Raw genomic sequence first — 24,729 nt, 5'->3', positions numbered from 1 at the left:
TTGTTGTATCCATCCCATGGACTCCATTATAATTTTAAAGAACTCAATTAAATCAATTTTAATCATCTAAATGAAAACAAATGCAAGCCAAGTTCATATAAACTATACAGTTCAGTTCAGTTAAGTTCAGGTAAGTGACCACTTCAGAAAGATTAGTCAGATATGACCTTTCCTTTACGAGTACATGTTGACTTTATGCAATTGGATGAGTTTCAAGTGATCAAAGTCGATTCAACATTCTACTCATTTGGAACAATTATGCTCAAGTAATGTAACCCTTTTGTTCACAGTACTAAATTGCTTGGTGTTCACTATCAAAACCTATTCATACTGTGAGCATTTCTTTATCTAGAACTGAACCAAGGCTGCAAGGATTCAATCATTTCTGATCTGAAAAAAAGTATCAGCTCAAGAAAGGTATTCAATGTCTTCTCCTGGCTTGCATTGTCTATAAGAACAACTGACCTCATTGTTGAATTGAAGGATAATTCAATCGCCCCTATACTTAGCTGGTCAAAAACAAAATGGATCATAACGAGAATTGACTTTGCAAGCTGTCTGGCTCAGTAATACCTTTCCACGAGGAATCTCAGACTTTCTTTCATGGGAAAGTTGAAGTAGTAATATCAGACTTCAGGCAATTATTTAGTATTTATCGCAAATTACTGACTCATAACTCATTGCAATGTTGAAAGAGTCTGCATTTATTGAGTCACCTGCGATATCAAACTTAGATAAAAATAGAAATTATCACATCTCTACACAAACAGAGCATGAGGATTCCCAAAGTCTTGGGCAAGATTTATCCTTCACACAACTTGAAGAACTGATTAGGCTGTTAGTCATGTGTTTTGCTGCTATGGCAGCTTTTGGTACAAAGTAATCTAACTGCATTTGCTTGCATATCTACATTGGCTCCACCTTAAAAGTAACTGGTCGCACAGTGAAGTAGTTTGGGATATCCTAAAAATATGATCTTCCTCCATGAATGAAGTCCTTTCTTTGAATGTCTTGCACATCATGAGAAAAAAAGTCTGCTTGAAGTTGTGCCAACACGTGTGTGACAAAGAACTTTCAACTTGTGTTTCGGCTTCATTATGACATAGCCTGAAATCCTCGGTGTACGGCCAAGCATGAAATCAAGGACTTACATCAGGATTGCCACCACAAACATACCAGCTTCCACAACATGGTGGGATTTCACAACAACTTTTAGTTCCTCCGTGTTGTGCCTGAAAATCTTGCTACATTATTGCTACCGGAACTATTTACTGGAACAGCAATTGAGCCCTTTTTCCATCTTGCAATGGATAGAGGAAGTATTTGAAAACCTCCATCCCTGGCCTTTCACTGCATTCCTCAAATTCTCTATCTGAATTTGTTGCACACTGAGCAATGTGATGGGAATCCCAACCTCCGCTGACTCCCCACAAAATATCTCAAATATATAAGCACTATTAGACCTTCAAGATATTTCCCTTTGAAGAATTATAACATTTACACATCCAAGTCTTTATTATTTTTGCTCTGAGATATAATTAGCTGTGGGATCAGAGTTAAAGAGTACCACCCGAGTGTGTCCGATTTTGGGCAAGACATTGTTTCTCACTGTGGAATTTATAATATTGTCTTTCATCATTTATATAAATGATTTGGATGTGAATACAGGAAGTATAGTTAGTGAATTTGCAGATGACATCAAAATTGATGATGTAGTGGACAGCAAAATAGGTTACCTCAGAGTACAATGGGATCTTGATCAGATGGGCCAATGGGTTGAGGAACGGCAGATAGAGTTTAATTTAGATAAATGCGAGGTGCTGCATTTTGGTAGGGCAAATCAGGACAGGGCTTAAACACTTAATAGTAAGGTCCTAGGGAGTGTTGCTGAACAAAGAGACAATGGAGTGCAGGTCCATATTTCCTTGAAATGTAGTTGCAGCTAGACAGGGTAGTGAAGAGGTCAGTGCATTGAGCATAGGAGTTGGGAGGTCATGTGGCAGCTGTACAGGACATTGGTTAGGCCACTTTTGGAATACTGCTCACAATTCGGGTCTCCCTCCTACAGGATGGATGTTGTGAAACTTGAAAGCGTTCAGAAAAGAACAACAAGAACGTTGCCAGGGTAGGAGGGCTTGAGCTATAGGGAGAGACTGAATAGGCTGGCGCTGTTTTCCCTGGAGTCTTGAAGGCTGAGGAGTGACCTTACAGAAGTATCCAAAATCATGAGGGACATGGATAGGACGAGTAGTCAAGATCTTTTCCCCAAGGTAGGTGAATCCAAAACTAGAGGAAATAGGTTTAAGATTAAGAAGAAAGATTTCAAACTGAGTATTTGGAAACCCCTTATCCCCTGCTCTCCACTCCACTTCCCAAACACTATCTGAATTTGTTGCACATTGAGCAATGAGGTGGGAATCCCAACCTCCATTGACTCCATAGTCAAAAGATTCCCCACAAAATATCTCAAATATATACCATGATTAGACCGTAAAGATATTTCCCTTTGATGAATTATAACACATTTACACATCTTTATTATTTTTGCTCTGAGATATAATTGGCTGTGGGATCAGAGTTAAAGAGTACCACCTGAGCGTGCTCGATTTTGAGCAAGACATTGTCTCTCACTGTGGAATTATGTTACATGCAGAAGTCCTATTTGTTAGCGAAAGGTCTGCAAGAGTTAATACTGAGGGCTGCTATGAGCACCTGTGCTATAATTATACGATGGTATATGGACTTGTGCGCACAACAGCTCAAGTGTTCGGAAGAGAAAGACCACATATCCAGGTCCTCCTCAGTCTCCGTGACAATATCATATGGACGTAACTTGCAAAATGCTAACCTGCAAAATTTTATTTCTTATTCAATAAGAAAGTTAGACCAAGAAGTGGTTTTCCTCTATCACACTATCATAGAATCCCTACATTGTGGAAGCAGGCCATTCAGTCCACTGAGTCCATACTGACCCTCCAAAAAGCATTACACCCAGACCCACCCCCCACCCTATCCCTGTAACCGTGCATTTCCCATGGCTAATTCACTTCATTGGCATATCCCTTTACACCATTGTCAATTTAGCATGGTCGATCCACCTAACCTGCACATCTTCGGATTGTGGGAGGAAACTGGAGCACTGAGAGGAAATCCAAGCAAACATGGGGAGAATGTGCAAACTCCACACAGACAGTTGCCCGAGGATGGAATCGAACCTGGGTCCTTGGTGCTATGAGGCTACAGTGCTAGCGATTGAGCCACGGTGCTGCCCTTGCTAGATTAAACAGGTCCTGTCAATCACTATATTTAAACAGAAGAGTGGCAGCAAGTCTACCATATGATGAGGTACAGACACAGTTTAGTTGCACATTAAACATTATTAATAGGATTTCTCAGTTTTATCTGAAAGCAATGGTGCTAACACTGTGCTTCAACATCTGTGATTTATGTATATTTTAGTATTATTTCTTTTAGAATGAGAGTTTTGAACTGTTGGTACATGGGCTTCATCTGTCTCTACAAAAGGCTTTAATGATTAACTTTTAAGTGTTTGAGAAGCACGGAAGCTTATTTTAAAACAGCATGAGAGAGTGAGATTTCCTGGAGTGTAACAGGGTTTTCTTTTCATTGGGTGAGTTTTATGAGCGAACAAAATAAACAGTTGTGCATTACATTTCAGGCAGAAGTTTTTGAGATTGTTTTGCTTTGGCTCAGGGGTAACACCCAAAGCTTGATGAAATCCATTTTAGTTTCACTTTTTGCAGAACTCTTGACTGAAGCTGGAATCGTAAAACAGTTTCTCCTAAGGGGAATAGTTTAGAACACATAAGAGATAGATCTCAGTGTAAGGAGGTTAGTTTTAAAATTTCAGACCAGACATATTTGGTTAAAACCTGAAGGGGTTGCCTGAAGGAGAAAAATAGACAATAGGTGCAGGAGTAGGCCATTCTGCCCTTCGAGCCTGCACCACCATTCAATATGATCATGGTGGATCATCCTTAATCAGTATCCTGTGCCTGCCTTATCTCCATAACCCTTGATTCCACTATCCTTGAGAGCTCTATCCAACTTTTCCTTAAATGAATTCAGAGACTGGGCCTCCACCATCCTCTGGGGCAGAGCATTCCACACAGCCATCACTCTCTGGGTGAAGAAGTTTCTCCTCATCTCTGTCCTAAATGGTCTACCCCGTATTTTTAAGCTGTGTCCTCTGGTTCGGCACTCACCCATCAGCGGAAACATGTTTCCTGCCTCCAGAGTGTCCAATCCTTTCATAATCTTATATGTCTCAATCAGATCCCCTCTCAGTCTTCTAAACTCAAGGGTATACAAGCCCAGTCGCTCCAGTCTTTCAGTGTAAGGTAATCCTGCCATTCCAGGAATTGACCTCGTGAACCTACGCTGCACTCCCTCAATAGCCAGAATGTCTTTCCTCAAATTTGGAGACAAGAACTGCACACAATACTCCAGGTGTGGTCTCACCAGGGCCCTGTACAGCTGCAGAAGAACCTCTTTGCTTCTATACTCAATCCCTCTTCTTATGAAGGCCAGCATGCTATTAGCCTTCTTCACTACCTGCTGTACCTGCATGCTTACCTTCATTGACTGGTGTACAAGAACACCAAGATCTCTCTGTACTGCCCCTTTACCTAAATTGATTCCATTTAGGTAGTAATCTGCCTTCCTGTTCTTGCCACCAAAGTGGATAACCATACATTTATCCACATTAAACTGCATCTGCCATGCATCTGACCACTCACCTAACTTGTCCAGGGTCACCCTGTAATCTCCTAACATTCTCCTCACATTTCACCCTGCCACCCAGCTTAGTATCATCAGCAAATTTGCTAATGTTATTGCTAATACCATCTTCTATATCTTCTATATCAAAAAGTCGAAGCTTAGCTTGGTGAAAGTTCAAGGAAGACACTATCAGATTCTCGGGACCAGGAATCGAAATACGTGTTAAGTCAAACCCTTGAGATGTGAGAAAGGAATTTTCTCTCTTGTAGGAGTAACATAACATGCTACAGGGCTTAATGGCATTATATTTTAACACACTGTATTGTGTTAATCAAATGCTTAATTGTTGCTACATGTAAATAGCTTGGTTTATTTGTTTTTTTTATTCATTTGATTTGTGCAGTAAATGTCTGTTTTATTGTTGAAAACATGTCTGCAGCATTGTGGTTCAGTGAAAGACAATTTTGTTAAAACACAATAAAAGCAGAATACGTTGCATTGAATGGTATTTCAGTTTGGGGATCTGACTTGTGCAATAATAACATCAGCTCAGATCATAACTACATAATACTAATTTTTTTTTAAAAAAATAGATGATTCTCCTTATGTCAACGTTAAGATTTATCAAATTCTTAACCAGGTAGTTTGGTAATGGACATCACAAATCTTACTGTATCCTTTAATAATCTTACAAAAATACCAAGTTTTGTTACAAAATCAGATAAATTCCAGATGTTATTTTGGGTTCTCTTCATGGGATTGAACATTTTTAGTCAAAGGAAATCAGAATTCTGGCTCATGAGGAGGATTTTGTTTTACTGATCTCATATCTAATAATTAACTAATATCTATAATGATATCTAATTTCTACTATCTCCCCATTCTGTCATCTTCTAAAATGAGTAGCACCTGATTATGCCTCAATCTCCAAAACTATAATGTTTTATAGACTTGCTAATGATCTACAGAATAGGAACTTGTTACCAAAGTTTCACCACATTTCAACCGGTCTCCTAAAATACCCTCTTCTGGATTAGTGGTGCTGGAAGAACACAGCAGTTCAGGTAGCATCTTGTCCAGTTATGGTCAATCTTCCCATAGTACAGGTTTCTTTACAGAGATAATAAGAGGGACAATGATAAGTGCAAAAAATTAAGGTATATTAATCCTGTCAATTCTGCTTCTTTTCCTCCTTTATTCTTTCAATGAATGTGGGCATTGGTGGCTTTGCCTGAATTTATTGTCCTTTCCTAGCCAACCTTTAGAAGGTGGTGGTGAGGCACCTCTTGAATCACTGCAGTTGATGTGGTGTATGTGCACCCACAGTGCTGCTCAGGAGGGAATGATTCACTAGATGACTTTCTACCCCCTCCACCAACCTACCACCTCTCACACTTCCCACTTTCCTCATTAGCAATGTTAAGCTGAGCCAAACACTTTAATCCACAACAGAAAAATTTAATCCTTCCAGATTCACTTTTTCATTGCAACTTACTGACTTGATTCATGACTCAACTTGGTTGTTAATTTTTCTTGTATATGTTAATAAAACATTTTGCTATTGATTGATAATTTTTTTTTCCACACAAATGAATCAATATCGGAAGAATTCCACTTTGGAATTGGAGATGAAAGTAGGAATGTTATACTTCAGTTGTATGGGGCATTTATGAGGCAGTAGTTTGAATGTAGCTTGGTCCCCTTATTTAAGGAAGGATATTGGAGGTGGTTTAGAGGAGGTTCACTAGATTCATACCTGAAATAAGCAGATTGTGCTATGACGAAAGTCTGCATAGACTGGGATTCTATCCACTGGAGTTCATAAGCGTGAAGGGTAACTTAATTGAAGCTTTAAAGATTCTGAATGGATTTGACAAGGTGAACATGGAATTAATGTTTACTCATGGCCAGTCAACAATACAGGGTACTATTTTAAAAGTTTGTTTGTCCTTTCAGTGCAGGGATAAGAATTTTCTTTTCTCTGAGGGTTGAATGACTTTCGAGTGCCTCACCTCAGAAGGTGGCCATTAAACATTTTTAAGATGGAGGAACATTGATTCTTGTTAAGCATGAGAACAAGGGTGATCAGAAATAGATAGGAATGTGAAATTTGAAATACAAACACATCTTCCATGACCTTATTGAATGACAGAATCGACTCAAAGAGGCTAAATGTTCTACCTATAGAAGCATAGAGACATACAGCATGGAAACAGACCCCTCAGTCCAACTCATCCATGCCGACCAGGTTCCCCGAACTAAACTAGTCCCATTTGCCTGCATTTGCCCCATATCCCTTTAAACCTGTCCAAATGTATTTTAAATGTTGTAACTGTGCATGCATCTTCCTCTGGCAGTTCATTCCACATATCAACCACCCTCTGTATAAAAACATTGTTCCTAAATCTTCGCCTTCTCACCTTAAAATTAAGTCCTCTAGTTTTGAACTTCTCTATCCTCGGGGAAAGACCTTTGCTATCTCCCTTATCTGTGTCTCTTTTGATTTTATAAACCTGGACGAGGTAACCTCTCAACCTCCTACACTCCAGGGAGAAAAGTCCTAACCTATCTAGCCTTTCCTTATAACTCAAACCCTATAGTCTCACCAGTATTTTTGCAAATCCTTTCTATGCCCTTCCCAATTGAATAATTTCCTATAGCAAGGTGACCAGAGCTGTGCACAGTATTCCAAAAGTGGCCTCACCAATGTCCTGTACAGCCACAACATGATGCCCCAACTTCCATGCTCAATGCTCTGACCAATGAAGGCAAGTGCGCCAAATGTCTTCTTCATCACCCTGCTGGCCTATGACTCCACTTTGAAGGAACTGTGCACTTGAATCCCTAGGCCTCTCCGCTCAACAACACTCCCCAGGGCCCTACCACAAACTGAATAAGTCCTACCCAGGTTTATCTTCCCAAAATGCAAAACCTGGCATTAAAACTTCATCTGCCTCTCCTCAGCCCATTGGCCCAGCTGATCAAGATCCCACTGTACTCTTGCGTAACCTTCTTCACTGTCGACGATACCACCAATTTTGGTGTCATCCACAAACTTACTAACCATGCTTCCTATATTCATGACTACCAGTCTACCATGTGAAATGTCATCAAAGGCCTTCCTAAAGTCAATGTAAACAACGTCTACTGCTTTGCCCTCATCTAGCTTCTTGGTCATGTCCTCAAAAAACTCAATCAAGTTTGTGAGACATAATCTCCCATGCACAAAGCCACGTTGACTATCCTCAATCAGTCATGGCCTTCCTCTTAGAAGACCTTCCAACAACTTACCCACCACTGATGTCAGACTCATAAGTCTATACTTCCCAGGTTTTTCCTTGCAACCTTTCTTAAATAAAGGCACCACATTAGCCACCTGCAATCTTCTAGCACCACACCCCTGGTTGCAGATAACACAAATATCTCTGCTAGAGGCCCCGTAATTTCTTTCCTAAAATCCCACAATGTGTTGCGATACCCTTGATCAGGCCCTAGAGATTTTTATACCTTTACGTTCTTATGCCTCCAGCACCTCATCTTCCATAATGGGGACTGTTTTCAAGACATCAACATTTACTTGTCGGAATTCCTGAGCTTCCAAGACTTTCTCCACAGTAAATACTCATGCGATTTTTTTGGTATTTCTCCCATCTCCTGCATTCCCACACAGACAGCCTCATTGATCTTCAAGGGTCGCATTCTCTCGGCAGTTGCTCTTTTATCCTTAATGTACCTGTAAAATTTCTTTGGATTTTCCTTAAACCTTATCTGCCAAGGCTATCTCATACCCGCTTTTTGCCCTGCTTAACTCCCTTTATACTTAAGAAATTCACTTGATCCCAACCCGACATATGCCACCTTCTTTTTCTTGACCATAGCCTCAATATCCACTGTTTCCTGTTTCTACCATTCCTATTTTGTTTATTTGTCTATATTTATTAAATCTTGAAAAGAAAAAAATTCAGTTGATGGGTATGTTTTCTCTCCCTTTTGACTTGGGTTTCTAATGCTTTAGATTGGTCAGAATGCTCCAGGAATAAAAGATCCAGGAAAATATCTCCAGGATACTGCTAATAGCAAACCTGCAGACAAACAAAAAACAATTTCAATCATAGGAGCTGTGTCTTATAGCTTTTTGGGTTAAGTGCAGCTCACAGCAAGGTTGGTGGAGATATTTTCACCATGAGGCTGAGCAAGTTATCTTGCTGAACCTCACTAAATTTGAGACATTAATTGCCATTACCGTCCCAAGTGTCACATTTGATATCTGCTCCATCCTATCATGTGTGAGGACAACTTGCTACTCACTGAATATCCTTTTTCAGACCAGCATCCCTTGCAGTCTGGCCATCTTTCAAACCCTGCCAGGCACCTCAAGGAGGAGTGGCATCTGATCTTTGCTGGGCAATGAGGAGACACGGTTAAGAGGAGAAGCTGGCACAATGGTTCTCCAACCTTGAAGCACTGGTTGACAGGGTGGTGTAGAGAAGGATCATCCTCTTCTCTGAAGGCCAGCAGATGGGGCCAAGACACCACACCATGCCAGCCTGGTCACAGATCACCACCCAGGTCAGTGCCATGCTCAAGATAGTGGAGGATTGGGGCTGCAATGCCTTAAGAAAAGTACAAAGTTAAAAATCACACAACACCAGGTTATAGTCCAACAGGTTTAATTGTTGAACATATTGTCTAGCTGTCACCATTGTTAACAGCTAACCCGAGAATGCAACTTTAAAAAAAAGGGTTTTGTGATTTACACATGAAAGAAGTGAAACTATCACTGTATTCTAACAGATGAAAGGCTTAACAAACAATCAATTCTTCAATGTATAATTTCAGTTACATCACACTGCAAATTTTTGCTATAAATTCTGTGTTACGATCGAGCCCTCCACAATCACCTGATGAAGGAGCGTTGCTCTGAAAGCTAGTGTGCTTCCAATTAAACCTGTTGGACTATAACCTGGTGTTGTGTGATTTTTAATTTTGTACACCCCAGTCCAACACCGGCATCTCCGAATTAAGAAAAGTAAATGGCCTTCGCCGCTCTACCAGGGGAAGTGCCATTCTCTGCTGCCTCATATTCACCCTATCTCTGCCTCTTCACCCACCTCCCACCAAGGCTCATACAATTTCACCCTGAGACTTGCAACACCTTTCCTCACTTGATCTCATCAGTCCCATCAGCATCATTGCCAAATTGGATGGATCTGATTGGCAGGAGAGCAGGGGGAGTGGGTGCTGATATTCACGTCCTCACCATGTACAAGGAGGGGATCCTTGCCTGTGCAGGAGAGGATTGAGGCCGCTTCTGAGGGAATGGGGAGACCTCCATGCCCCAGTAACTCAGTAAATCCCACTTGTCCTTGCACCGAAACCCTGACATTAGCTGGGCAGTCAGTGTCATGCATCGGGCACCGATTGTACCCAGTGACCATGATGCTTTTGGCTTCTTCCTTCTTTCAGGTGCAGCCCGCATCCCGAGTACATGCGCAGAGAGCTGCATGACTTCCCCTAAGGGCAGGACCTCATCTTCTGTGGACAATAGTGTCCAAGGCCCCAAGGAAGCATTGACAAAGCTGCCTCCTGGACCTACCCCTCATCAGCTCCAATACTGAAACGTTGGTGAGATGGATCGGCATTGAGAGTGCGGGGTCAGACTCACTGATGGGGAGGGAGAAACGTCCAGGGCTCAGGCACTTGGAGGAGGGCTGGAGATGAGGAACCTGCTGAGAGAGGGTACAGGAGAAGTCAGTCTGGTCTCGGTGATCAGGGGATTTATAGAAATCTGCAGGGAGAATCAGGAATGGCAGATAGGCAGTGTGGAAGCCCATCACTGATGCAATGTCACCAATCCTGCATCACACTGCCTGTCAAGCTCAGAGGTTAGAGCAAAGCAGCCAATCATACCTGGGACAGTCTGTCTACCTCCATGGATCGGTCGGCAGATGCCATGGAGAGACAGACTAGCACCATCAAGGGCTGATGGAGAGTTACGCCCCCCGATATTGATACTCAGGACCAAAGGCAGGGAGGGAGTGGGGTTAGTTGGGGAGCCTTAATTCTGGGTCAAGATTAAAATAGTGGAAAAGCACAGGAGGTCAGGCAGCATCAGAGGAGCAGGAAAATCGATATTTTGGGAAAAAAGCCCTTCATCAGGAATGGAGACTAGGAACCTGCTGAAAGAGGAACCTGCAGCCTCATCCCTGATGAAGGGCTTTTGCCCAAAACATCAATTTTCCTGATCCTCAGATGTTGCCTGACCTGCTGTGCTTTTTCAGCACCATTCTAAGCTTGACTCTGATCTCCAGCATCTGCAGTACTCCCTTTCACCTAACCTTAATTTTGGACCAGATGTCCCATCCTCACAAGGAGACTGGGCAGTGCCAGGCAACACCCAGTCAGAGCAAGAGCCAAACACAGGCCGTTTGTCCCATTTGCACTCAGGTGACTGAAGAAATGGCTGGAGGCCTCCCGCTCTGATTTTTGGAAAATCAGACTAAGGGTCAACTTTCCTCTGGTAAGAAAACCCTCAGCATGACTAGCCCGTCCAGACCCAAGTGCCCCCAAGTTGTCCAAGCAAGCCTTTTGGTCCAACAGTCTCCACAATGGAGCAGGCATCTACAAACTCATTGGTGAGATAGGAGAAATCATTGTGGCATAGAGGAAGGGAGGGGAGATTGGAATTGTTGTGAAGACACGTTGTGGAGGCCATGGCTGGCAGTAATTTAAATTGCTTGCTTTGATAACAAATTCTCCACTTTTCCCTGTTCATGCGATTATCCGTGACTTTGTGCAGGATCTTCATGGTTGGATTTAAATGGTGGCCATTAAAAGACTACACACCATTATTGCCAGAAGTGTGTTGGATCTTTACTGTGTCAAGCGGATGGACAACAAGGTGTCCCACTCAAAAAGAAACCCTCCATGGAGGTTCAAGACCCACTTAATGTCAAGGTAACAAAAAATAAAGAACTGCAGGTGCTGAAAACCTGAAACTAAATGAACAAAAATTGCTGGCAGCAGCTGTGGAGAGAAAGCAGTGTTAACATTTTGGGTCGAGTGACCCTGCTTCAGTCCTGCAGTTTCCGTTTTTGTTTCATAATTTCAAGATAAATACATTCAACCTGTAATCTGTTTGTGGGACATGAGCAACACTGTCAAGGCTGACATTTATTGCCCATCTCCAATTGTCTTTGAGCAGATGGTGGCGCATCACCTTTGGATCCAGTGCATTCGTTGTGACATACTTGCATCCACAATGCTATTAGAGAGGGAGTCCTTGAAATTTAATCGAATGACAATGAAGTAATGGCTACATGTTTCCACCGCAGGTGGTCTGTGACTCCAGGGGAACCAGAATGATGTGTTGCCAAGTTCCTGCTACTTTTAATCTTCTAAGTAGTAGCATTGTTACCAACGATTAGGATGTACCGACTTGAACATAGTTAACTGTCCCAAGGTGCTTCACTGAAGTATGACAACAGAAACATTAATACCCAGGTGAATATTAAGACAGATGAGCAAAAGCTGTTCAGAGTGTTATCAAGGTTTTAAGGAGGATCTTAAAAGGAGAAAAGAAAGGTAGATAGGTTTAGGGAGGGTTATATTCTTCAAATACGTAACATAAAATCACAATGTTCATAGATTCTAATGTACATGTAACCATTATTCAATAACAAAATACAAACTTCCTAATAGATGGAGAGATGCTGAGGTTTTTAAGCCCACCTATCCAATGTGCGTAGCAGTTGAAATTTGAAAGAATGCGCCTTCAGAAGAAGCGAGTTTCGTCTCAGGGGGTGTACTGTCACTTCATTGGAACTGCATTGATTAGGTTACTGGTTATGGAACAGCATGTTCAACATGAAAGATCTTTGAGTTGGGCTGCTTCTACCTGCCAGTTGCAAAGGTGAAAGGGCCTGCAGTTCAAAACTGAACCAGGTAGATGAAATTAAAATAAGCAGATCACTATAATGTGCTGAGTTGCATTAAGACAAAAATATTTAGTGCAATGTAATGATTTATAATCAATGTCAAGGTATCTTCAGTTTTAAGGTCCAAATGCATGTTTGTATTTTCTAAACAGGTCTCCCAAATAATTAACTTCTCTTAGCCCAAACTATTTGGTACTGTGCAGGTTCATTAATCCAAAAGAAAGAGAAAGTGAACTGATCACAGGGTTATTGTTGAAAATGACAATTGCAGCAAATGTTATGCATTAGAACTGAGGAATGCTAGTTATTGACTTTAACGTTAATTAACTTAAAACATCAATACTACTAGGTCTCTAAAACCCAATCTTGAAAATACTCGGAAGATCAGGGTATCTGTGGCAGAGATTTCATCTTAGGGTTAACGTTTCATACCGTTGCTTTGTCATGAAAATTGCCAGCCTTCTTGCTGTGTGTTGACAGCAGTTTCTGCTTTCAGTCCATGTTCAATTTACCTCATCAGCTGCTGTACCTATTTTTTCCTTCTGAATCACTGTAACTTCTTTCTTCCTCCCAACTCCCAAAGGGAATAAACAACAATATCAATCTATTCAACCATTGTGCAGCCATGATCCCAGGTGCACAGGCATCATCATACTCTGTGCTGTATTTGATAATCTTTGTCTGTACTTATCTCTCTAAACCTTTAAACCTGTTCCTAATCAAATATTTATCTCACTCTTTTGAAAAAAGAGTCCATCAACATGACATTAACTTCTGTTGCTCGTAGTCTGCTTAACACGTAGTGAGAAAAGGTTCCAATCTCTATCTTCATTTCAAAGCCAACTTAAACTCCTGCCTTCAGTTGCACATTCAATCTAAGCCAATATGGCTAGTTGGCATTAATTCATTCTAACTTACATGGCCAATTGGCCTTTTCAATGTCTTCCAACCTTGCTTTAAAATAAGCTGTAGCATATTGTCTCTTTAATACCTTGCTGATACTGAAAACATATTAATTCATCACTTTTTAAATATTCAAAACAAAAAGAGCGCTGCTTCCTTAATTTCAATGGTGCTGCCAATAGCCACAGTTACCCTGGGAGGCTGACATCAGATAAACTGAACCAAGTAATGGACATGTCTGCCTTGGTGCCAAGTTTTCTCACAGAAACAAGAGGCAAACTGTAAAAGGTCACAGACATAAAGGTGGTATTACTGAGTAAGCGTACCTCCAAGGGTTTGCAGCTTAATAGTTAATCTTCTATTTTTTTTCTCCCCTAATGAATACAACCAGCAGCATAAGATTTCATTCTCATCTTTGAACTTCAGTTTTTATTTCATATTCTACATCCCTCTGCCTTCTCCAACAAAGCCTCAAGAAAATTAATGCTCAGCCTCTGGCCTCATGTGCATTGTGACAGGTTACTTGGACAAGCACAAGCCAGATCTCTCTGACCTTCTGGTTTCAGCATTTGTAATGTTGGCGTTTTTAAAAAAAATTTCATCAACTAACTTGTAAGAATCACCAAGTGATCACAACAAGAAAGGAAAATTGCAGAAAAGGTCTTTGAGTGATTTTTTTATTTAATACTGTACAACTTTTCACAATCACAGGTGGAGTAACCAATTCCCCAGGATAATCTAGTTATTGAAGAAAAGCCATTTAAAATGATTGTTCAGCTCAAAGGCAGAATGCAACAAAACCTGACGCAGGCTGCGAAGGATTATTTTAGAAACATTCAAAATTTCAGCCAATTTAAACCTTTTTTTATTCAAGCATGTCTCTTCTTTTATCCAGATAGACAAGGGCATTTTGATTTACTTAGTTGCATTTGTACAGGCAAGATATCATGTTGTGCTACATTATCTGAATAGAAAGGACAGGAAAGGTCTCCAAGTTTGTGTAGGAAAATCTTCATTATATGTTCAGCCCAATGCTGTAAATAAGAATTTATTGCAAGTCAGATTTTGTTTTGAAGAAACAAAAGAAAAATCCATCAAACAAGAGGTGCTCTCTTCAAAACGTTGATGACTTATTGATGAAGTGGCCAATTTCAGAATCGATTGCATCTCATGTTACAAGGAACATGAGCCTATATATTTCCTTTTAGATTACGCCTTTTAGCACAATCAAAAATGGTTTGTTTTCAAAAAGATATTTCTGCTGCCATTGTTTTGTATCCATGAGGGCATTTTGGCCCATATACTGCCCAAAGTATGATTGCTTGAACATGATGCATTGTTATTAATTGGCAAATTAATCAGCAAATTCAGGGATTCAGAGATTTGCGGTGAATTGGCAATCTCTGGAATCTTTAGTTCTTTATGCTGTTCCACCTTTTGCTTCTCACAAGCAGCGCTGCACTCTCTGCTATTTTAACAAATTTATAGGATTTGAAAACTAATAGTCTTGCCACAGAAAATGGAGATTGGAAACCAAAAGTCTGCATATTCTTTTAGCAGCCAAGACATCATCATATCAATCACATTTTCTGACCCAAAACAGAAACAACTGGAACTATTAAGTTCCATTCGTTCAGGTAGTGAATTATTTTTCAAGATTGAAAGAATATGGAGATTTTTTTAAAAATGCTTTTCATTTGCTTCTGTCCTTAATCAAACCAATCTTCAATTTTTCCTTCTATACTTTCATTCACACTCCTTCCTCATTGTTTCTTTAGCTATCGTTGAATATCATGGGTAAGGAAATAGATTGATGACCCAGTCATTTCCCTGGTCTCAGATATCCATTGCTCCTGTCAGTTTACACTTCCCACAATTTAATGCACAAAAATATCAAGATGCTAAAATAGTTCATCTAACTGCACACACTGCAAGATCCTTCTCATCGGCAAGATTTTGTTGTACTCATGACTTTGCAGTTCAGGAAACAATAATTACTTAGAACATTTGATGAAAGTGTTTACAAAAGCCTCAAGGATCAGGAGAATACATGCCAGATGCTATGGTCTCCAAGCCACCAGTTATCTCCAGGCTAATACAATTATTAGCGAGTTTGAAGATATGTAGCTCAGGTTGAGGTTCTGGATGTAAGTTTGCTCGCTGAGCTGGAAGGTTCATTTTCAGATGCTTTGTCACCATACTTAGTAACATCAGTGAGCCTCTGGTGAAGCACTGGTGTTATGACCCCCTCTGAGAAAAAGAACAGAAAATGACTTCAGCACAGGGCATGACATCACCAACCCAAGGAATTCTCAACACATGAACAGAAAGTGGGTCATAACACCCGTGCTTCACCAGAGGCTCACTGATGATGTTACCTAGTATGGCGATGAAACGTCTGAAAATGAACCTTCCAGCTCAGCGAGTAAACTTACACCCTAATACAATTATTTTACATCAAGGTATTAACTAGGTAGATGAGATTTGAGGAAGCCATAGATTAGTATTTGAGTCAAAAAGTGTGGCACTGTAAAAGCACAGTTGGTCAGGTAGCAACCGAGGAACAGGAGGGTTGACATTTCGGGCATAAGCCCTTCATCAGGACTTTGTATTTGGTCAAGTCAGTGAAAGGTCAAGATACTGCACTGTGAATGAAATAAAGCTTGCATTTGAAATGGGCCTTACTAGCATGAACCAACTACATCTATTGCTGTTATTTATGGACTCTGCACTTAAGAAGTAAAATACTGCTTTAAAGCAAGGAGATGTGTTCAGAAATGGTTGCTGTTTTAAAAACCACGTCCACTGGAGCACGCTGAGTTGCATATATTTCCCTTAGAATAGTGAAGGAAAAAACAGACACCATAGAGTCGAGTGGCTCTGAACTAAAGGAAAATTGCTTGATGACAACATTCTAAGTGGCTCCTGGTGAAGTGGTCATGGTTTGTGCTGGAGCAGTCAGGCAGAGAACCACCAAAACTGCAAAGAAAAAGCATTAAAAACAACTTTTCCTTCATGTATGGAGGTAACGAAAAGTCTCCAGTAACAGCTAGCTGTCCTCTGCTTATTGTTCTCTGCAAACTCAATGTTGAAGAAATAAAATGTGCTTTTCAAGGTAACAGGCAGCATGGTGGCTCAGTGGTTAGCACTGCTGCCTCACAGCGCCAGGATTCCAGGTTCGATTCCAGCCTTGAGCAACTGTCTGTATGGAGTTTGCACATTCTCCCAGTGTCTACGTGGGTTTCCTCCGGGTGCTCCGGTTTCCTCCCACGTTCCAAAGATGTGCAGGTCAGGAGAATTGGCCATGCTAAATTGTCCCTCGTGTTAGGTGCATTAGTCAGAGAGAAATGGGTCTGGGTGGGTTACTGAAAGGTCTGTTTCTGTGCTATATGACACAATAATTCTATAACAGCAAAAAACTGTAAAGGAATTGAAAATAAGCAAAAACAAAACAAATTGTTGAATTTGGGGGAAGTCGGGTAACTCAATTAAATTGGTTCTTATTTGTAATAACTCCAGGAGTACTAGGGTTTGATTTCCAGTGCCAATTGCAAGCTTGTGCCATACTCTTCCTCTTCAGTAACCCCATTCCCTCAACCTACCTCAGAACACTTGCAATGTTAATTCATTTGAAATCTAATGTTTCAAAGGATATAATGAATGACCAAGGCTATTAAACTTAATGCTCCCCAGCAACCCAACCCCCGGCATTTGTTGCAATTACTGCTGTTCAGGTACACACTATTTGAGACAACACTACTTCACCCTGCATAGACTGTCCCTTCACGAAGCATTTCCGTATGCAGGATCAAGCTATCTCAGAATAACAAAAATTGTTACAGTCCAGGAGGTGGTTATTTCACCAAGCACATGTTACTAGCTCACTGAAGAAGCAATTCACTTAGTGTCACACCCTACGTTCTCCCCATAAACCTTCACATTTTTCATTTATAGATAATAATCAAACTTCCTCTTCAATGCCTCAGCTGAACTTTCCTCTACCACATACTATCGACCTAATCCAGACTGATGGTTTTTGATACCTCAATCAAATCTTCTCTAATCTTGCTCTTCTCCAATGAGAGTAGTTACAACATTTCCAATCTATCCACATTTCTGTAGTGCAATAAGACAGTTAACTAGTCAATGTTAGACCCCCCAATGCAAACATGGCCCCCAGAGGCTAGGATTCCAAGATCTACCACTACTTTGATTTATTTTTTCAATCTTAGACTTTTTTTCTGACTTGCTTTTGCCTTTTTGATTGAAAAAAATGTATTGAAGGTTTAGCTGCTGTGTTTTAGCATCAATATATCATTGTCCTTTGGGGGAAGCAATCCTGTATATGAACAGCTCAGAACAGCAAGAGGATTTCACTAGCACTGTCTGAAATATTTTAAAAAATTATTACAAAAATATCTGTTATATCTGAAGGCGCACTCTATTTGATCTGGTCTTAATTGATTACTTTTATTTCTGGGCCAGAATATTCCATCAAAGAATAACAGAAACAAAATGAAACAGCTTGTGTGTAATTGTTAGAATGGATGCATATCCATCAGAGAACTAGCATTCAGTTACTAACATGTAAATGCTAAAACTAGCAATCTAGGGTCCCACGTATATTTTTTACACCTCTTGGACATATATTTGATTTATATTCGATGTGGTGACAAACCCCCACTCCCCCCATTTAGTGTCTCACTCAGCTTCTCTTTGGAATCAGGTTGAAGAATACATTATAACTTCAGTTTAAATGCCAAACCGTGATGTGATCACATATCTAAAGACAATTGGAAGTGCAGTGCTGGGATTTGATAATGCCCATTACCCTTTCTTTTAAATCAGTAATCAATTGTCCCTTTTCAAAGTCACCTTGTCATCAGTGGTCACAGTGAAATTCCTGGTTGCAGGAGGATGGTTTTAGCAGTTTCTGTGACAGTGATGCTATTTGTATAACACATCTCTTGATTCCATGCTGCTATCCTGATTTTTCTATAACAATAAGAAAAAGGTTATACAGTGCCCTATTGGCTTTTTACTTCACAATAGCTGACACAGAGAACTAAACCAAAATGAGTCTGAGATCTGGAAAATGTCAGCATCATCATTATAGAGACCCATGAGTAAAAAAAAAACTTAAAAGCATTGGACAGAAATTACCAAGGGGTTTAACCTTCAGGTTTATAGTTCACCTGACTAGAAAGTTGCATTTTCTGAGATTGCATTTCTTGATTTAACAAATGTTTGGCAGCATTGGAAATACTATTACACAGGCATTGCTCATCATCTGTCCCAATCTACTGCCAGAACTTTCAAGGTAAAATGCTGTACAAGAGGTGTTAAATTCAGCGCACAACCCACTGATAGCTAAATCCTACTATCTAACCTCTCACTAAAATACCAACATAAGGGTTGCACTGACTGCATTTATTATTCACTATTGCCTGGTGAGTCAAAACATGTAATTTAATGTACTTTATCCAGACTTAAAGATTTAAATGGGGTCAATGCATACATCTATACCAACTTACCAAGGTAGTTATTGAGGTAGATTTTCCCATCCTTCTCCTACACTAAAGTTCACTTTAAGAACAAGCAGATTGCATTTTGAAGTTGATCTCAGGTCTCAAATGAAGTCCCCTGAGTTCTTTCCCTGCAAATTAAATAGGGCTGGTTCCCAGGAGGTACCAAAATCTCTTATCAATGTGCTGACTTAAACAGAGAACACTGATTGCTCTACTAAAAAAATGCCAGATGCACCTGAGATTAAAACTAATTTTCCTGCAGCAAATGTTATGACCATTTGATATGTGTATCTTTTCTGAAACACTTGCAATTGAACAATGACAAATTCAAAAATAATGAACAATGATTCCCCATTTCTTCAACAGTGTAAGAACAGCAAGCTTACCATTAAAATGTATATTACGGATGTATCCCAGGAGGTCATCTCCATTAATTGGGTCCATCGCAGGACAGATGCCAATATAGCCTGGGCACAAAACTTTGTGCATATTGTGCAGAGCGTGAGCAATGGCATATACAGCATCAATGACAAACTGAACTTTGCCCTCCTGTTGGTATTGGGAGTGTGTTCCAATCCTCTCTTCACCTACAATAAGGGATGGAAATTCAGTAGTAAAAATTAATTGTTACAATGATCTTTAAAAGTAATATAGTTAAGCTAGAACATAGTCTAAATGATATATAGACAGATATTTACTTATGCAATATGATTGTCCATTCCTTTTGTAGAAATGCCAAGCCACTTACTTGAAATGATTAAGAACCAAAAACATAGACAGGAAATGTTATTTGAAGGCACTAAGCATTAAAACATTATCACTGCCATTAGAATTGAGTGTTCTAATACAACTATATTTTAATTGTGGATAAAATGCCCACATAAGACTTATTTCAGGGGGTGCAAATGGTCCAAAACATTGTTGTATCACAGGGCATCATTTATAAATGTAATTGACAACTAATTTTATGATTGCAATTTAATGGAGCATGGGTGAATTTTATCAAATGTATCACAAATGTAGAAACAATATCACCTTCAAACAATGGTGGCAAGTTTGAGGTGATATATGACTGAATGGCTTGCTTTGGAAATACATTTCATTCATTTCAAATAAATGACAGATACCTAACTGCATAGAGATGGTAACACATGATCAAAGCGAAAAAGTAACAAAGTTGAAAATTATATTGTGCTTCAGGATTCAAAATATTGTTTGGAAGAACACAAAATAACAAATTAAACATTTAACATATACTCAAAGAGTCATTAAGCAGTAATCAATCGGCAGAATTGGTGGCACAATTTTTAATGCCCTGTCCTTTAGCAACAGACTTCAGGTAAAAGCAAAGAGGCTCAAGTCTCAGACAGAAACAAAACTGAGCTAATTCAACTTTCAATGGTGTCTCCTAACCCAGGAAATCTAAATTTGAGATTCCTTCATTAATTTTCAATAAGAAAGAAAGCATAAGCATAGAGTTAAATAACAATGAAGTCCATTAAGGATTTCTATTGAAATGCCATCAATACTTCAGGGTGATATATGCCTGTTTCTTGCCAAGGATGACACCCAAATCTTTCTCTCTTTATCTTATCGTTATGACACTTATTGACATGTTGTGTACTTTGAGCATTCTCTACAGCAGTTATTGGAATCTTTGCAAACTGCTTCCAGAGGTAAAGTTTGCGCCAGCTCTTGGATGTCTGAAAGCTGTCTGCTTTGCATTGATAGAATGGCCAGAGATTTCCATTTGCACATTTCTGCAGCCCTTAATTTCCTTCCTGTTCATTCTAATGAGAGAACATAGAAACAATTCTAAAGGATGACTGTGTTTAATTTTGTCAAGAAAGAATGCGGGGAATATTGAGAAAATAGAAGGTACATGTTTTGAGATAGAAAATCTTCCTTGTTCCTCAAAATTCTTGTTTGTCTATTTAATTTGTATACTTAAGGGGGAAATCAGGAGGGCAAAAAGGGGACATGCGATACCTTTGGCAAATAGAATTAAAGGAGAATCCAAAGGGTTTTTACAAATATATTAAGGACAAAAGGGTAAATAGGGAAAAAATAGGGCCCCTCAAAGATCAGCAAGGCAGCAAAAAAAAAAAATGGGGGAGATACTAAATGAATATTTTTCATCAGTATTTACTGTGGAAAAGGATATGGAAGATATAGACTGTAGGGAAATAGATGGTGACATCTTGCAAAATGTCCAGATTACAGAGGAGGAAGTGCTGGATGTCTTGAAACGGTTCAAGGTGGATAAATCCCCAGGACCTGATCAGGTGTACCCGAGAACTCTGTGGGAAGCTAGAGAAGTGATTGCTGGGCCTCTTGCTGAGATATTTGTATCATCGATAGTCACAGGGGAGGTGCCGGAAGACTGGAGGTTGGCAAACGTGGTGCCACTGTTTAAGGGCAGTAAGGGATAGTCAACATGGCTTTGTGCATGGGAAATCATGTCTCACAAACTTGATTGAGTTATTTGATGAAGTAACAAAGAAGATTGATGAGGGCAGAGGAGTAGATGTGATCTATATGGACTTCAGTAAGGCGTTTGACAAGGTTCCCTATGGGAGACTGATTAGCAAGGTTAGATCTCATGGAATAAAGGGAGAACTAGCTATTTGGATATAGAACTGGCTCAAAGGTAGAAGACAGATAGTGGTGGTGGAGGGTTGTTTTGCAGACTGGAGGCCTGTGAACAGTGGAGTGCCACAAGGATCGGTGCTGGGTCCTCTACTTTTTTCCATTTGCATAAATGATTTGGATACAAGCACAGGAGGTATAGTTAGTAAGTTTGCAGATGACACCAAATTGGTGGTGTAGTGGACAGCGAAGAGGGTTACCTCAGATTACAACAGGATCTGGACCAGATGGGCTGAGAAGTGGCAGAGGGAGTTTAATTCAGATAAATGCGAGGTGCTGCATTTTGGGAAAGCAAATCTTAGTAGGACTTATACACTTAATGGTAAGGTCCTAAGGAGTGTTGCTGAACAAAGAGACCTTGGAGTGCATGTTCATAGCTCCTTGAAAGTGGAGTCACAGGTAGATAGGTTAGCACTGTTGCCTCACAGCGCCAGAGACCCGGGTTCAATTCCCGACTCAGGCGACTGACTGTGTGGAGTTTGCACATTCTCCCCGTGTCTACATGGGTTTCCTCCGGGTGCTCCGGTTTCCTCCCACAGTCCAAAGATGTGCAGGTCAGGTGAATTGGCCATGCTAAATTGCCCGTAGTGTTAGGTAAAGTGGTAAATGTAGGGGAATGGGTGGGTTGCGCTTCGGCGGGTCGGTGTGGACTTGTTGGGCCGAAGGGGCCTGTTTCCACACTAAGTAATCTAATCTAATCTGAAGGCGGCGTTTGATATGCTTTCCTTTATTGATCAGAGTATTGAGTACAGGAGTTGGGAGGTCATGTTGCGGCTATACAGGACATTGGTTAGGCCACTGTTGGAATATTGTGTGCAATTCTGGTCTCCTTCCTATCGGAAAGATGTTGCGAAACTTGAAAGGGTTCAGAAAAGATTTACAAGGATGTTGCCAGGGTTGGAGGATTTGAGCTATAGGGAGAGGCTGAACAGGCTGGGACTGTTTTCCCTGGAGAGTCGGAGGCTGAGGGGTGACCTTATAGAGGTTTACAAAATTATGAGGGGCATGGATAGGATAAATAGACAAAGTCTTTTCCCTGGGGTCAGGGAGTCCAGAACTCGAGGGCATAGGTTTAGGGCATGAGGGGAAAGATATAAAAGACACCTAAGGGGTACCTTCTTTTTACAGAGGGTGGTATGTGTATGGAATGAGCTGCCAGAGGATGTGGTGGAGGATGGTACAATTGCAACATTTAAGAGGCATTTGGATGGGTATATGAATATAGGAAGGGTTTGGAGTGATATGGGCCGGGTGCTGGCAGATGGGATTGATTGGGTTGGGATATCTGGTCGGCATGGACAGGTTGGACCAAAAGGTCTGTTTCCGTGCTGTACATCTCTATGACTCTATGACTGTGTTGACCGGTACAATAAGTTCAAATGTCTGGAAATTTAAACCAAAGAGAAAGGTTCCAGGTTTGCACGTAATAGGACAATGTCTCTTACCATAATAGTCACTGATACATCATTGGTCCAGAGTTTGCTTTGAAAATAATGGTGAGGCTAACAGCATTTACTGTTCGTTATAGGCCTATCTGACAGGAACTTCCAAAGGAAAGAGACGTACATTATAAAAATAACTATAAATTTAAAAGTGCTATCAGAGATGCACTGCTCTTCCTAAGAATGTATCTCACCATTTGATTCCCATTTCAAATGTATTAAATGGTATAAGTCACTGTACTGACAGAACAGATTAAGCTTTGTCCATTTCTGACAATGACACAAAGCACAATTTGTGGTAAACCACCTTTCTGGCATTGAAAATTAGCTTTAACAATTGTGAAGTATTAATCCTTCAGAATTTAATTGATGCGTTTGAAATAAGTCCTCAGAGGCCAGTACTCCGTCACCGAGTTATCCTTTATTTACATGTGCTCTGTCCTTAGCACTGATCGAGCTCCCTCAGAGCCAGCTGTCAGAGCGAACAGAACCTCCGACACTGTTGTTTATATGTCAGCCAGCGCTCCTTGACTATACCAGATTAACAGCCCCAATCAGGGAACTCAGATTCTATCAGGTCCATTTGGCTGGCCTTGTTAGAATCACGACAGCTTTTGAAGAAAGGTATACATTTTTTACTACTTTTTCTTTCTAGCTCTCTTAATTCAAACTTGCTATTTTATTTAAATTTCTGTATGTGATTTGCCATTGAATTCACTTTTCAAACCAACAGCTTGGACTCTACATGGTTCAATAAAGATCCATTAAACTGATTGGTTACAGGGATACACTATGGTCTACTAAGTCCCAGAGGTCCTGTGAAAAGTGCCATACAATAGTACTAGATACAGTGAATGTTTCAGGAAAATAGGAACATCATGTCAAACAACATGGAAAACAGAAGCATCTTTTCACAGTGTGAGCCAGTTAACTGCCTCTTCTAATCCAGAAAAGCTTAACAGTTGAAGCAGGCACTCTCTCTAATGCCCACTCATATACAACCTCCAATGTACTAATTAAGTGGAATGACACATATTAAGGGAAGACAGTAGCATCATGGCAATGTCACTGGATTACTAATCCAGAGGACTGGGCTAATTCTGTGATGAAATGAGATCAAATCCCACCACTCCAGCTGGTCAAACTTAGGCTCAGCTGATAAAAAATTTAGTTGAAAGATTGTCTCAAAGATCACAACCATAAAACATCATTGATTTTCGCAAAAAATATCAAGTTCACTAATGTACCCTATGGGAGAAAAGAAAGCTGCCATCTTTACCTAGTCTGGCCTCCATGTGACTCCAGACCTACAGCAATATGTTCACCCTCCTAACTGACCTCTGCAGTGGCTAACCAAGCCACTTAACTCAAGGGTAATTAGGGATGAGCCACAAATGCTTCCCTTGCCAGCTACACCTATGTCCCAAAGAATGAAAAAGTCTTTGCTGATGTCCTTCAAGTTGCAAATGACCACAGGGAGTATTGCAGTAGGCGAAGAACTTCAAATTCTTCTGGTCCAACCATGTT

General features: G+C 40.3%; 1 protein-coding gene across 2 annotated transcripts in view; it reads right to left on the bottom strand.

The window, feature by feature from the left end:
* The window catches only part of LOC122559107 (metabotropic glutamate receptor 7-like), an 864,629-nt gene that overhangs the window by 280,670 nt on the left and 559,230 nt on the right, over positions 1–24,729 (bottom strand). For both annotated transcript variants that reach the window (XM_087994497.1, XM_087994496.1), the window contains exon 6: positions 19,498–19,698. In XM_087994497.1, coding sequence (XP_087850623.1) covers positions 19,498–19,698 — 201 coding nt within the window. The remainder of the gene's footprint in view (positions 1–19,497; positions 19,699–24,729) is intronic.

Source organism: Chiloscyllium plagiosum, unplaced genomic scaffold (assembly GCF_037043375.1).
Source record: "Chiloscyllium plagiosum isolate Xiang-an unplaced genomic scaffold, Cpla_swu_hap1 HiC_scaffold_14, whole genome shotgun sequence".
In the NCBI taxonomy this organism is placed as follows: domain Eukaryota; kingdom Metazoa; phylum Chordata; class Chondrichthyes; order Orectolobiformes; family Hemiscylliidae; genus Chiloscyllium; species Chiloscyllium plagiosum.
Note: the sequence above shows the minus strand (reverse complement) of the source record. Positions and strands in the feature narration are given on the sequence as shown.